A 16147-nucleotide genomic window follows, 5' to 3' on the forward strand; every position below is an offset into this window, starting at 1 on the left:
TCATTTCGAATATATTAGGCATTTCGTTTAATTGTTATTCGTAACGTGTTATATGGTTTTGTAATTTTAGTACCTTTAAATGGCCGTAATAGATTGTTTTCTATATTTCTTTATCACGATTTATGCATAATTTTAAATGCTTTATTGTTTTTAGGTTTTAATACAACTCTCTACTTTGATTGTGAATGTTTAGAGGAGAAAGTTCGAGCCCTTTATTTATTTATTTATTTCCTTTCAGTTTCCCATTAGGTAGTTTTTGTATTAGTGATTTTTTGGCGTTTCAACATGGCAGAAAATATGATACGTTTACAAGAGGAGCTTAATAATATACCACTTGCTGATGAAGATGCTCAAGGTAAATTCTTTTTCTTCCCTTCTCAGATATTATGGGAATGCTTTTAACTGTCGTGTTTTAAGTTTTATCGAAAATCTTTATTATCTAGTTAAATATCGTTATTCTTGTATTCGTAAGATGAGAGCGAAGCTGAGACTGAAGGCACAGAAGATCAACAAGATCTTGGGCACCAGAGTTTTGAATCAATTCCATCAGCATACACTAATGGGTCCAATAGTCCTGCGCCGCCTTGTAAGTAATTAATAATGTTTGTAAAAAGGAGAAATATTATCTATATTTTGAAAAAGCTGTAATTTTTCAATTTAAATTTCTTTTAAGTTAAATATAAGAATGGAAAAAACCTATGGTGTTGTTATAGTTATTGAAAAAGGAGAGAGAACAAGTTTTAGAAGTTGTTTATTTAAATTGAGGCATTCCTTATGTAACAATGATAGACCTCAGTATTCAAGAATATTAAAGGTTGCTAAAAAATCCATAGTTCAACATGTTATATAGCAGGGGTGGCTACATCATGGCTTGCGAGTCACGTTCGACTCTTATATAAAGTAAATGTATGAAGTAATAATAAGAAAAAATGGTAAACAAAAATGGTAAGTGTTCAAAAGAAGGTTAATAATTTATTTTAAAATAATATAGACGTGGATTTGGAGCTTTTGAAAAATATAATTCCCTGAATTGAGACATTTGGCTGTTATTAACATTAAGTTTGACCGCCCCTGTTATATAGCATAAACGGCATGTTTAATTTTGAACTGTACTTTTTTATTCCTTTGTAAGTATCCTCATGTATAGTTGGTATATCATTTTCTTAGTAGTAGTAGTAGTATTCTAATTTTTTTCAAATTATTTAATTTATAATTGGGGACAATGAACTTTAGATTAATATTGGTTTCAATAAAAAACTGTTCATGTTAGGAACAGTGATTTGCTGTTCCTAACATATACAGTTTTTCAAGGTGCAAATATTCTCTGTTTATGTATTTTCTTTTTCTTCAGAATAAGAGTTACCAAAAAAATGCCATAATGTAAGTCACTTGAATTAATTTGTCCAAAGCAGATGTTGAAAAGAGAAAAGAAGCCATTTTCACCTTTTCTTAACAAAAAAAGAGAAATAGCATATTTCGTAAAGAATTCATTGCAGCTTCTAGGGTTCCTGGAATGCCCAATGTAAAGCAAAGAGATAAGTTTTGGTATTGATAATGCTAGGTAAATATGATATTATCTTAATGCCTTTATTTTATAGATAACCTATTAGGTTAAGTGGGTAAATGAATTAATTTCAAACTGAATGACAGTTTTATGTAGTCTTTGCCATACTGAAAAAAACTTCAATATAGATTTTGAAAAGGGATGTGGTAGACTTTTTACTATCTGTTTAAATTTTATAATTAAATAAAAATCTTCGGAATATCGTAAGAGGTAGTTTGGCAACATTTTGGTAAGGCGATAAAGTTTACTAGCTAGGACTTTAGCAGTGTACATGGATAAAGTCAAGAGTGTGCGCAATGCCATTTTTGTGCAATTCTGAGATATTTTTTTTTAAGTGAAAATAGGTGGACGTGTACATGGATGATACCGTGTATGCGCAATTCTTAAAAACGCGGCAAGCAAGCTAGGACTTTGGCAGTGTACATGGATAAAGTCAAGAGTGTGTGCAATGCCATTTTTGTGCAATTCTGGGATTTTTTTTAAGTGAAAATAGGTCGACGTGTACATGGATGATACCGTGTATGTGCAATTCTTAAAAACGCGGCAAGCAGTGGGTGATTCTGCACTTTCTCCCAGTTTTACACCTAATCTTCATCATGATTAAGCACTTTTGTTCCGTAAACTTTCTAGCATAAGCGTAATTCAGCTAGCAGATTGTTGGAAAAAAATGTTAAGTAAAAAAAAAAAAAAAAAAAAAAAAAGCATTTACTTCATGAAAACAAAATGGCGTCCAAACAAAAACTAGCAGGTTGCTGTAGCAGGGTTGGTCGCCAAAAAATCGCCAAGTTACCATAATTCAAAGATTAACCCTTGTATGTTATAACTTTTTTAAAAGTAGGAAATGACTTAATTATTATTGTTGAATTTTTTGGAAAGTTCTCTATTTACTTCATGACATTAGTTTAATCGGTACTATTCGGTTTCGAGGGCCGTAAAAAATCGCCAAACTATTGTCGATGTCAATGCTGCCAAAAATAATTGCGGCAACCCTAACGCAAGAAAGGAAGTGTAGTAGCGAATAACTATTTAAGATTGATGTTTTAATTTAGATGAAAAGTTACTTTCATATAGTACTTTTTTATTATTATAATTTATATAAAAAAGGCTAAACATGACTGAATGGAAGCATAAGAGTAAATAACTATTTCAGATTATTATTTTAATTTAGATAAAAAGGTTAATTTCACATCATACAATTTATTATTATTATTATTTATATAAGAAAGGCTAAAATAACTGAATGGAAACATACTCATTACCGGTTTCTTTCCTGCACCGCCATTTTGCTACCGTGTTATCGATAAAGCATAATTTCATCTCATAATTGTTCAAGCATAATTTTCTATCATGAATGATGCCTTTTTTTTTTTTCTTTGAAAAAATTCTATTGTAGACTTTTCTTTACTCGGCAATTCCCAAATTGTAAAATCCATAGCTTTATCATAAAGAGAATAAAAAAATTAAACTAGTATTTCAATGGCGACTTGCAAATATAGAACTATCTAAAACTTACGAAATTTGAAATCAGCACGTTCGCGAGATTTGGCGTGGCGTGCTGTTTAATGAGCGAGTTTGCTAGATTTGGCGCTTTTGCGCATGCATTTTTGCTGCAATTTTTTACGATCCCCGAAACCGAATTGTACCGTTTAATCATCATATAAATTAAAACAGCTTTATTAAGCTGCTGAAAACAAAGTACATGTTTTGAGATCAGTACAGGAATAAGAATGTAGTTCTTTTGGAGTTAATAAATCATAATTGTATTATAAGGTTCTTATATAACCGTCAGGGAAAATGTAAATCTTCTGTTTTAGTTAATATAGTTATGACTGTTGTTCTAAATAAAATGGAGTATTTTTGAGTAGCAAAATTAATTGTGCATTTTTACATTTAATTGCTTGTTAAGAAATGCAATGTTAAGATTCTAAGAGATGTAATATTTATAGTACAAGTACTGTTTCTGTAATGTTATTATTCAGGAAATTAAATATATCATAATCGGAAAAAAATATCTTGGGTTTGTTATAAATTACATTACAGAATTGAAAAATAATGCATACTAGTTTTAACTATCTGGAAGTTTAATAGATGGACAAAATGAAACAAATACACTCTTTAAATGCATGCTGCATTTACATATTTTCTCCCCTTTTTTACTAATTGTATTGTACAAAAATTTAGAGGGGAAAATTATGTGAGTAATTTAATTTCCAAAAGATGTGACAGTAAGAACAAAATAAATGAAAAGTACTCCTGAATAAAGTGGCGGAAACTATTCCGATATTGTTTAAAAGAAACCTGTATTCCAATAAGAATACATAGTAGTATTAACATTACAAATATTTTTATTTGTACTGTCTTGAATATCTCTTGCTCAGGTATCAGTTGCGAATTTAATACTGCTGTGTGTATCATCTGCTATGCTTGCAAGTTGTCATTGTCTTTATTATCATTCACTCTGTTTTTCCAAAAGCAATGACCCTTAGAACCATCTAAAGCAGCAGTTCTCAACCTTTTGACTAATAAATACCACCTAAACAAAAATTGATATCCTTTAGTATCACCACTACAAAGTCCTACTACCACCAGTCCTCTTGAACGAAGCTCAGATCGGATAAATTTATGAGTGTTAGAGAAAAAACTCAATCAGGATGTTGGGGTTTTAATTTTTGAATTATTAGTTAAAAATACTTTGCTTCTTTGCATATCACCAGTTGAGAACCCTTGATCTAAAGCATCAGATAGCTTCATTTTCTTGAAGATATTCACTATTACTGCTTCATCACTCACAGTGTGTGCATCCAAATTCCACAAGCAACTATATTAATGAAATGAAAGTGTGAATAACTATGTGAATGAATTAATTTTTTTTTTAATTTAGGCAAACCCATTTTCTGAACTTCTTGAGGGAGGGGAAGCTAGCATGAATGCTTAAAAAAATTTCAGAACCTAGTGGCTTTAATACCTAAGGGGGAAGTACACGAGTAAATATGGTATATTTATTATTTTTGAGTGCCAGATGTGCCAGAAGTCATTCTGAAGTATTTCTTTTTTATTGGCTAATATTTATATATTTATTAGTGCTAGATCCGGATTTGAGCCCTGATGAAATGGAAGAAAAAACTAGATTAATTTCTCAAGTGTTGGAATTGCAAAATACTTTGGAAGGTATGCATTTTCTCTTATTCTTTAAGACATCTCAGATTGTTTAGTTAACAGAGTAATGTAGGCAAAGATTTTTTCTTTTGTGCATATAAACAAACATTATTGCATTTGCTGTTAAGTTACTGAGTACGTACCATGTAGTATACTGATACTTTGATATGTATTCTCCAAAGAATGTTATTATTTATTTATTATGAAAAGATGTTTAAAAATGTAAAAAATTTAAAATACTTTAATTTCATGGATGGCTTCTAGGACAAAAAGAGAATGTTTAAATTAATTATCAAGCTGTATCTCATTAAGCAAAATTCATTTGAGTTTTGGATGAATAAATTTTATTTCTAACCCCCTTTCCATTTTATGTTTTATGTTGTATGTGTTTGAAAACCTTCTACTTCTTTAAAACATTTTAAGCAGCAATTGACTGTCATTGAAAGCATTATTTTTGGCACTATTGTAATTAAATACTTGGTTTATTAATAATTGGTAGCTGATTAAAAAATATTTTGACTTGCCAGCTAATAAATAGGAAAAGATGGTCCTGATGCAAAAAAGGCTTCTTTTTACAATTATGTATTTTCACGCTCTCGAAATTTGTTCCTTAGAACCAATGCAATTATTCGAGATCATTTGTCACTGACCAAGGATTTTGTCCCATAGTCATTGATAACGCTTTTAAAAAATTTTCAATATGCCATCAAAAAAGATGTTCCACCATTAGAAATAACATTAATAACCTTGTTGTGCTTCCATTTCATCCTTCTGTTAGTTCTAAAATAGCACAAATTCTCCAGAAGTTCAATTTTCAAGTCAGTAAAATGCAAGCTTCATTTCTTAGAGATTATCATTTCCGACTTTACTTCTTGGGGAATTTATAGCATATCATGTTAGTGTGGTTTGAGATACATCAGGCAAACGAAAAGAGTATTCAAGTTTCATATCAAGAGACATGAATGTTATGTCCCAAAAGGGAAAATTAACAAGTCTTCGATAGCTAATCATAGTTGGAAATTTAATCATAATTTTGACTTCAAAAATTATTCAAAAGGCTTCTTCTGTTGGATGAAGCTATTCACATTCACAAAGATTTACCTTGTTTAGTTAATAACGTTAAATTCAATCCAGTCATTCCTGACGCTTTTAAAATTCTACTAACTTAATTTTTAAATTTTCATTACTAATTTTGCCAACAGATGGCACTACCTTTTCATTCACTTTACTGCAGTAGGGTTTAAATAGGGCCATTATGATCACTGCAAATTTCTTTGCTCCTGATGAAGAGAGACTTGTTTGCCCTTGAAATCAATTGAGTTTTTTGTCTAAATCTACATGAAAAACAAGGTTATTTTCCTTATTTATTAAAACTTACTTACCTAGTGCAAGTTTGTGGTTTTCATGTTTTTTTTTTAGAGATTCCCAAACCATTGATGTTTATTTTAAATCATCTGACATTATCAACATATGGAAAGAAAACACACATCGGCAATTTAAAATACAAGTTTTAATTATTAAATAAGGTTTATGCAATACATTAAAAATAAAAAAAAATAAAAAAATTCTTACAATGTGAAAAATCTTTGTGTGTTTTTTTTTTTTTTTTTTGCAATGTTCTCCCTAGGCACACAGCAATCAATTTTCACTTAAAAAAAAAAAAAAAAAAAAAAAAAAAAAATTACAGATTTGCAGACTTGGAATTCTGCAAACTTCAGCAATGCTAATTATCTATGAAATTGTGATATCTGGCGACTGTTTGGCGACCAACAGAGCATGCTTGGCGCAGGTAGCTCTTCTTCGAGAAGGGTTAATGTATTTATTAGGAGTTGCATGTTAGCCTCGGAAGAGGAAGGTAGTAGATTGTACTATGCGGTAGGAGCGACGTACTGCTCTGAGTAACTATTATATTATGCTTTGAATTATATATTTAATAAATGTTTGTTTCGTCTTGCTAAATGGTGCCTTATTAAACCATGAAGTCATCACAACACGCTCTCTTTCGAGAAAACCAGAGAGGTTAGAAGCTTAGAGCGTTGAAAACGGAAGAGGCGTAAAGTTAAGCCTAACTAACGAAAGAAGTGTTCATTTGCAAAAGAGAGTAAAAACGTGAGAATTATTTAATCGAGAGTTTGAAAGGCTTGATTCTAAAGGAAAATAGAAGAAAATGTTCAAAAACGCAAAGAAAGAGGATTTAGTAACAGTTCTATTGGAAATTGGCGAAGAAGCATCCCCAGATTTTAAGCTGGTAGAACTGAAACACAAACTCCAGAATAGCAAGGAATACATCGAAGATGCTGATTTCGTGAAAGAAATTCTGATTACTACAGTGGAGAACAGAAAAAGAAAAGAAGAAATGGAAAGAATGCAAATGGAAGAAGAAAGAATAAGAACAGAAAGAGAACACGAAATAGAACTAGCGAAGATTCGAGCAACTCAAAATGAAGGAAGTAGAAGTCCAACACCTTTAATACAAAACACAGAACGAGAAACCGAAATTTCCCTGGACAAGCTGATCAAAGGAGTAGAAACACTGACTATACCAGTACCGAAGAGAGCAGAAGAATGGAATATATTTTTCGATTCTATCGAAAGAGCATTTAAGCACAAGAAGGTTCCTGAAGAATACAAATCAGAAATATTATTGAAATTAATTGGAGAAAAAGCTTCAAATGTTCTTGTTTATATAAAGGAGGAAGATCTGCAAAATTACGAAAAAGTGAAAACTCTTGTTCTGAAGGAATATCAACCTACTCCTCAAACCTGTTTAGAAAACTTCAGAAAAACTAAACGTTATTCCGGCGAAACGCATATCCAGTTCGCTTCAAGACTAACAGCTACATGGGACTATTACTGCAAGTCAAGAGAAGTAAAGGATTTCGAAACACTCAAGGAGTTAATTATTTCCGATAAATTATTCCAAGCATTAGATGAAGAAACAGCTGCACACGTCGCAATACGCCAAGGAAATAAATGGCTGAAGCCTCAAGAATTAGCTACAGAATGTGATATTTATTTCACGGCCAAAGGAAAATCTTTCGACGAAGTTCGAAATGGAATTAAGCGATCACCGAGATTCCTGGATACAACATGTGCACACGACAAATATATTCCACCACCCATGAGAAAAGAATATCCAAAACACGAAAGATTTCACGCGAGAAGAAAAGAATGTTATATTTGTGGAAATTATCAACACATCGCGAGAGATTGTCCAGACAAAAGAAGAAAGAACGAAACTGCAGTAAATAAGAAGGGAAAGGATGATTCCAAAACTCAAAAAAATTCAAACAGAACATCAAAAGAAGAAGCCATCGTAGCTAAAGTAGACTCATCCCATCTACGATCCTAATTCGCAGAACGCATCGTTCAGCCACTGCAAAAAGTAGATATTTTTATTAACTCTGAGAAAATTGAAGCTATCGTAAACTCTGGAACGCAGATAACGATCGTACATTCATCGCTCATTCCAAATTTAGAGGAGAGAGAAGGAGGTAAAATATTGCTAACACCTGCTTTCGGACAACCAATTGAAGCAAAAGTTTGCCGTGTACCTATTTACCATAAAGATCATGGAAGCAATATATTTAATTTTGTGGATACATTAATTGCAGTGACTGATAAGCTAAATGTGCCTTGCCTAATAACTCCAGAAATATACGAACTGTTGATTAATCCTGCGGCAGAAGAACCAAACGCAGAAAGAAATAATTACGGAAGCGAAAACTTACAAACTTTTTTCGCCAATGCACAGTCAAATGACAGCGTCGATTCCCCCCCGCTAATGCTTATGGAGGAGAAAAACGAAGAGGAGGAAGTCAAGAAGGCGAGTGTTTATGTAAACACAGACTTATCGTCTGCTGAACGCCTACGCGAAGAGCAAGTTAACTGTCCCTCGCTGAGAGAAGCATGGAAGCTAGCAATAGAAAAAAAAGGAAATTATTTATTGATCATCTTTTACATCACCAAGAAAAAATATTAGGACAGAATGTTTTTCAGTTAGTGCTTCCACTTAGTAGAAGAGCACAAGTGTTGGAATTAGCACATAGTTCCATTTTCGGTGCACATCTTGGGATAAGAAAAACAAAGGAGCGAATACGATATTCATTTTATTGGCCTGGATTAGCACAAGATGCTGAAACCTTTTGTAAAACGTGCAAAGATTGTCAGTTGAAAAGTCCAGAAAAGCGATCTGACAAGATTCCCATCACACCGGTCAGAAGGCCAGGATTACCTTTCGAAACAGTTAACATCGACATTATTGGACCTATTGAACCTTCCTCTGCTAGGAAACATAAATATGTGTTATGTATGGTAGATCAACATTCCCGATGGCCAGAAGCCATTCCACTGAGAAGCTTGACAGCAAAAGCCACTTGCGACGCGCTTTTGGAGATTTTCATGAGAACAGGAATCCCTAATACAATAGCTAGTGACAACGGAAGTAACTTCGTTTCAAAATTAACTAAAGAATTTCAGAAAAGACTAGGTTCTCACCCTAGGTTCTCTACACCTGCTTACAGTGCTTCAAATGGATTAGTAGAAAGATGGAACAAGTCCTTCAAGCAAATGTTACATCATGTCATCAGGACTGATCCTTCGAATTGGGATAAGCACATCCCATACCTGCTCTTTGCATACAGAGAAGTACCAAACTGCACCACGGGTGTCTCACCATTTCAGCTGATGTATGGAAGACAACCAAGAGGTCCTTTAGCAGTACTGAAGTCTTCATGGTCAGGAGAAATACCTATACCACCTAATCTAAGTGAATCGGCAGTGGATTACTTACAACTTTTAAAAATAAGGTTAGAACAAGCAGCCGAACAAGCCAATTTAATTGCAAGTGATAAACAACAAAAATATGCTGAGTACTTTAATCGGAGATCAATACCAAAAAATTTCAAAATCGGAGAACAAGTTTATTTACTCATACCAGATTCAAATAACAAACTCTATGCACGATGGACTGGTCCAGGAGAAATCGTGAATCATTGCCCACCTCATTCCTATAAAGTAAAACTACCTGATGGAAAGATCAAACATGTTCATGCAAATAAAATTAGAAAATTCCAAGCTAGTGTCAATGCAGTTGGAGTGATATTTGAAAATGAAGAAGAATTTGGAGAAATTATAACTTTACCAGGAAAAGATCTCTCGACCCCCCTGGAAGATTTTAAAATAGATGCAAATCTGAATTTAGAAAATTTGAATCCGCAGCAGAGAAGAAAATTGATAGCTCTTATCAACAAACACCGAGCACTATTCACCGGAAAGCTGAAAATAGCTAAAGTTGAAGCTTATAAAATTAGATTAATACCCAATATGGAGAGGAAGAAACCTTACATTTATAGGATTCCTGAAGCATTGAAACCCAAGGTCGATGAAGAAGTAGAAGAATTATTGAAATCGGGACTAATAGAAGAAAGTAATGCAGAAATAGCTCATCCAGTAGTTTGTGTAAGCAAAAAAAATGGAGATATCAGATTGTGCTTAGATTATCGAGCTTTGAATGCAGTGACGAAGCCAGATGACTTTCCTATGCAAAATGCCATTGATTTAATGTTCAGTATAGGAAGAGCCAACTACCCTTTGGATTAAGGAACGCAGCAGCAACTTTTCAGAGAGTAATGAATAACGCACTGAAAGAATTTCAACAATTTTCAAGAGCCTATATTGATGACATAGCTATATTTTCCACGGATTTCGACACTCATCTCCGACATCTGGATAAAGTTTTTACCAAACTAGAGTCACTTGGATTTACTATCAATTCGAAGAAATGTTCGTTTGCAAAACCTCAAATTAAATATTTAGGACACATCATTGGATCAGGAAAACATCAACCAGATCCCGAGAAAATAGAGGCAATCAAGAAGCTGGAAACGCCGAAAACGAAAAGAGATCTTAAAAGTCTGTTAGGACTATGTAATTATTATCGCGATTATATCCCAGGGTATGCAGAGATCGCCTACCCACTCACAGAACTCACGAAAAATAAACAACCGGAAATACTCGAATGGAAAGAAATTCATGAGTCAACATTTCAACAACTGAAGGAACGATTAGTGATGTCAACGGAGCTGATCACCCCAACACTGCAGGATCCGTTTGTCATTCATTCTGATGCATCCCAAATCGGAATAGGTACATGTTTGTCACAGCAAAGGGGAGAGAAGCAATTTCCCATCTGCTACGCGAGCAAGAAATTATCGAAACCTCAACAGAGCTGGCCGACTATAGAGCGTGAAACTTATGCTATAGTATGGGTATTGAAGAAGTTTGAACCTTGGATATTCGGTTCATCGGTGAAAATTGTGACTGATCATAATCCTCTAGCCTTTATAGTGAGAAATGCTCCGCAATCGTCCAAATTACAACGATGGGCCATAGCTTTGCAGAAATATAATCTCGAAATAGAACATTGCCCTGGAAAAAAACTGTCAAACGCGGATGCATTATGCAGACTTCCCACTTGTGAACTTTGAACATTAATTTACTGTTCATCTTCACGAACATTTTGTATAGTTAATAATTAGATAGTTTCTTTGCTTTTCATAATCATTTTATAATTTTGTGCAAATAAGATGTTTATGTAATTTGAAATAGATAGAGAAATTATTGGATAACAAATATTCGAGGTAAGTGGTAAATTTAGATATTTGTCTCCCAAGGATTTAAATCATGCTGCAGCATCATTAATTAAAAGGAATGCTAAGAATATAATTTTATATATATATAAGAAACTTAATAATTTCACTGTCATCATTGGAATAATACTAGGGTATATTTTAACATGTTTATAAAAGAAAATATCAACTTGGTTTCTTTGAATTAAGAATTGATAAATTGTTACAATAATAATAAGGTTTGGAACAAGTGAAGTTAAAAATGATTTATCTATGTTTATATATAAAAATGTGTTATCTATGTTTATATAGTAAATTGAGGTATGTCTATAGTAATTGAGATTTGAAAATTAGGAGAGAATGTATAAAAGTATATGTAGTTTTTTTTCTTTTTCACGTTGATCGCAAACAGTTGCTAGATTTTAGTTTCCAGATTGCTGATTGATTTGTAAATAATATCAACAACAATCTTACGACGGGGGTGTGATATCTGGCGACTGTTTGGTGATCAACAGAGCATGCTTGGCGCAGGTAGCTCTTCTTCGAGAAGGGTTAATGTATTTATTAGGAGTTGCATGTTAGCCTCGGAAGAGGAAGGTAGTAGATTGTACTATGCGGTAGGAGCGACGTACTGCTCTGAGTAACTATTATATTATGCTTTGAATTATATATTTAATAAATGTTTGTTTCGTCTTGCTAAATGGTGCCTTATTAAACCATGAAGTCATCACAGAAATGCATTTCTTCATTGTTCCCTTTAGAGATTTTGTGGCTTTTGCCACAAAATTGCTGCATTGTTGCATTGCAAATTTGCTGCATTGTGGAATTAATTTTATCTGAGATTCTTCCATTGCTGGCAAATTCCAAAAGCACATGTTTTAAAATTATGGTTAAGGTAAAAATTACCATGTTTTGTTTATAAAAACAATTCAAGCTTGGAATACAACAAAAAGAATGCATAAAAAAATAGTGACAGTGCATGACTGAAGGATTGTTATGAACATGATTACCTGAAGAATGGTGCCAGAGTTTGGTATATTTGACATTTCGTTACACTCTTTCACGTTGCATTTCCAAAAAGTTTGTTTTCTAGAATACAGCATCACTAAATGTGAATCTGACCATTAACACCTTTGTGGCAAAATATTACATTCCTGCAAAAATTTTTCAGAAATTTGCAGGTAAATCCCACAAGCACATATTTCAAAATTCAGCTTAAAACCAAAACTATCGCAGTTTGCCTTTAGAGCTTCTAATATAACCAAAACAGCATGCACCAATGCTGCTTATTTAACCACTTCACTTACAAAATTTTTTGAAAAAATTGTAAAAAATGATCACATTTTTTTTATTTTATTATTAAATACCGTCAAAAGTTGTTAATTCGGACACCCATAATTCGGAATGATCTATAATCCGGACCTAAAAGCTACAAACTTTCGCCGCATGCGTGTAAGACCTTTACGGCTGCGAATATGCGTGTGTGCATGCGCGTTTAATGCATAATGGACGGTATAAGCTAAGCTAAAATTATCTAATTCAGTTAATGTTGCAGATTGCGTTGTTCCTTAATCTTCGAATTGGATCTGGTTTATTATTTTTTGCAGACTGTTAGAGCAATTTTATAAAAGTAAGCTTGAACTTTCGATTATGTCAAATAGAATTTCCGATATATATTTACTAATATGTAAAGGATCTACAAAGCAAAAGTATGTTTCGAATTCCATTAAACAAAAAGTGGAATTGCTGCAAAAAATGGATAAAGGTAATAATCCTTTGTTTATCTAACCATTCCAAAATCTGTTTATCAATTTCATGCTGCTCTGCGGCGAGGGGAGGGAGGAACGCCGCGGCGCGCAATGAATTGGAAGTTGATCTGTCAGCACTATCCTTATCTTCAGGGCAGATTTTTTATTTTATTTGGCTTATAATTTCTTACTAAATGTAGTATTTCATCTCGATGTACTCTGTCTTTGATATGATTTAAATCAAATTCCTCATCATTATAATTCGCTTCCGATGGTGAAGAAAGTGACAGAGGTTATTGAAAACGAAAAAATTTCGATTGACAAATTAGTCGGTATTCTAGACACAGCAATTATAGGACTTCAACAGCGGAACTTTGTAACTGAAGAAGAAATTATGTCTGTTTATAGAATTAAAGAGAAAGTATTATCACATAAAACGAAGCAACTTAAACAACTTACATTGAAAGAAATGTTTAATAAAGTAAACAAATAAATATTGAGGGTTTTTTTTTTATGTTGATACCCTTTAGATCATAATTGTTCTTTATTTCATAAATTACGGTTCCATATTTTTAATTTTATAATTTCTGCATGCCATCTTACCAGATTTAAACTGATGATCTATAATCCGGAAAAATCGATAATCCGGAATCGCCGAAGTCCCGACGAGTCCAGATTAATGACTTTTGACTGTACAACGAAATGAAACAAATCAAAATATGTAGGTTTTATATTGAATTTTTAATTTTTTGAAGGTGTAAATGCATTTAGTTTTAATATTAGTTTACTATCCCGAGTTATCTCGAGCGAATGAAAACAATTTAAATATTAGTCTTTGTATGATAGTTTTTAAAACAAAGCGCAACACAAAGCGATACCTGACATTCTATACACTTAGCAAACTGCCAATCAAAGCTGAATATTTCCTTTCATTTCCTCAAGGCTGAGTAAAACCGAGATAAAACGAATCGTAAATCAAATTGTGCTTTGCCCGGGATAATAATTAACTGCAATATATACGAACCAAGATAACTCGGAATAATCAGGCAAGCAGTTAAACTTACAGTTATCCATAGTGTTATCTGAGTTGAACACAACTTCTACCAAGGTAGTTGTGATTATACCAAAGTATCCCTAAAGCTAATGTGAGAGCTGTATTATTTTTAAATCCTTACAATCTTGAGTGCTTATGACCAAATAACATCTGAAATTTCACTCCAGTTCGTATAGTGGATGGATTGCTGTGGGTTCACGTATCGGAGAAGTTTTTTATAACCACCCTGTACATTTGATGTAACTCAAATTGATATTTTGAGTATTAAACCTCTGACTGCTTATCCTGCGATTTTTACGAACAACATGAAAGTAACAAAATTTTATCATGCCACAGTTTTTACAGGTTTTCCCCTCTATTTAACAGCACATTTTCCCCCATTTAATCATTGATAATGCTTTTTCTACAGTATTTTAAATTTGAGTATTTTGGTCAATGGATGAATTATTATCACATCAATTTTCAAGTTTCCATAGTTACGTATGGTACATCTAGAAAACCTAGTGTTGAATTTCAGATTATGTGTAATTTGTATTTTATGCATCCTTTTATTTAATTTTATTTACTTAATGTTTTTCAGCCACTAATAATTATTGCAAGTTCTGTTTCTTGGAAGTGGCATTCACACAACTGTTAGGAGCAAAAATATGTGTGTGTAGTAGTAGGCTTGTTAAAGAATGTTTTATTTAAGATCCAAATTTATTTTCAAACATAAATGGTATTTTAGAATATCAAATTTGGCAAAAATATTATTACTCTCTAGAGTCCATAATACTTGTATTAAAATAGTTTATTTTAATGCATAATTGAGTAGCTAATTCTTCTCTCAACATTTCAAGGTTTCAATTCATCATTTTGCTAGCCACATGTCTCTTAACCTCGTAAAGAAGAGCCTTGGAAACCACATATGCTGTTGTTGTTGGGGAAGGGAAAAAAATCTGGAAGCTTTCAGATTTTATATTACGCCCAAAGGGCCCTTTTTTTCAACATTTTCTGTGTTACTTTTATTTATTAAATAATTGACTGCAATATGTGATCTTCACATTTAAACTATAGAATTTAATTCAATAGCAATATCACAAAGCAATTTAAAAAGAGCATGTCTTTAGAATTTACGATACACAGTTTCGCACACTGGAGATAAAAATGTCCCTCCCTCCAGGTACAGTGTTGCCAGTCATTGAGTTTGTTAATCAAAAATTCATTAAAGTTTTACAAAATATGAAATAGATTATAAAACAAATTCCAAATTTGTGGCTTCCAGATGGCCATATTTGAGCATCGCTGTTTTTTCACTGTGCAAAAAACGTACATACATTTATGCAGATTCTTCATTATTTAATTTCTTAATAATATAATGGAGGACTCTAATATTTGATGGCAACAATTTGAAAAGTGAAAAGCTGTTTAAAGTGAACTAATGCAAAATGCCAAAACGAAATTAATAGCCCTGAGTAAATTGCCCCTTTGGGCTAAGAAAGAAAAAAAAAAGCTGAAACTGATAAAAAAACATTAAGACACTTAAATTTTTTGCAAAGATTGAGGACTTGGACGGGAAGCTTGTTTTGAAATTTATCACACTCAACTTTATTTATTGTGTAATTAGTGTAAATATTGAATATTGCCCTTAATATACATACTTTACATTTATATTCTATAAAGTAAATTGTAATGAAATCAAGAATTATTTTCAGAATTTTTGTCTGTATATGGTTACTCTTAAAACTGATTATTTATCAAAGCTTGTTCTTATGCACAAAATCTATATTTAAAAATAATCTTGGTTACAAAAATGTGCTACATATTTTAACCTTCAAATGCACATAGATTTAAAATACATAATAAAAAGTATGCGATGTACCTGTGGATATCATTGGTAGCTCATCCCATTTAGACCTATGAGCTGTAACAATATTTTGAACAACTTTGATACATATGCAACGTTTTTCAAAGTCCTTTACGTTTGTTTTTGTTCTGTGTTGATAATTACACTCAA

At 32.5% G+C, this 16147-nt stretch overlaps 1 protein-coding gene across 2 annotated transcripts in view; it reads left to right on the top strand.

Annotated features, from left to right (window-relative positions):
- LOC118190642 (short coiled-coil protein homolog) overlaps positions 1 to 16147 on the top strand; it is a 35643-nt gene that overhangs the window by 217 nt on the left and 19279 nt on the right. For both annotated transcript variants that reach the window (XM_085810409.1, XM_085810408.1), the window contains exons 2-4: positions 239 to 355; positions 473 to 586; positions 4646 to 4732. In XM_085810409.1, coding sequence (XP_085666535.1) covers positions 286 to 355; positions 473 to 586; positions 4646 to 4732 — 271 coding nt within the window. In that variant the 5' untranslated portion in view covers positions 239 to 285. The remainder of the gene's footprint in view (positions 1 to 238; positions 356 to 472; positions 587 to 4645; positions 4733 to 16147) is intronic.

This window comes from Stegodyphus dumicola, chromosome 2, assembly GCF_044657685.1.
Source record: "Stegodyphus dumicola isolate Sdum_Otavi_A_Nest chromosome 2, ASM4465768v1".
In the NCBI taxonomy this organism is placed as follows: Eukaryota; Metazoa; Arthropoda; class Arachnida; order Araneae; family Eresidae; genus Stegodyphus; species Stegodyphus dumicola.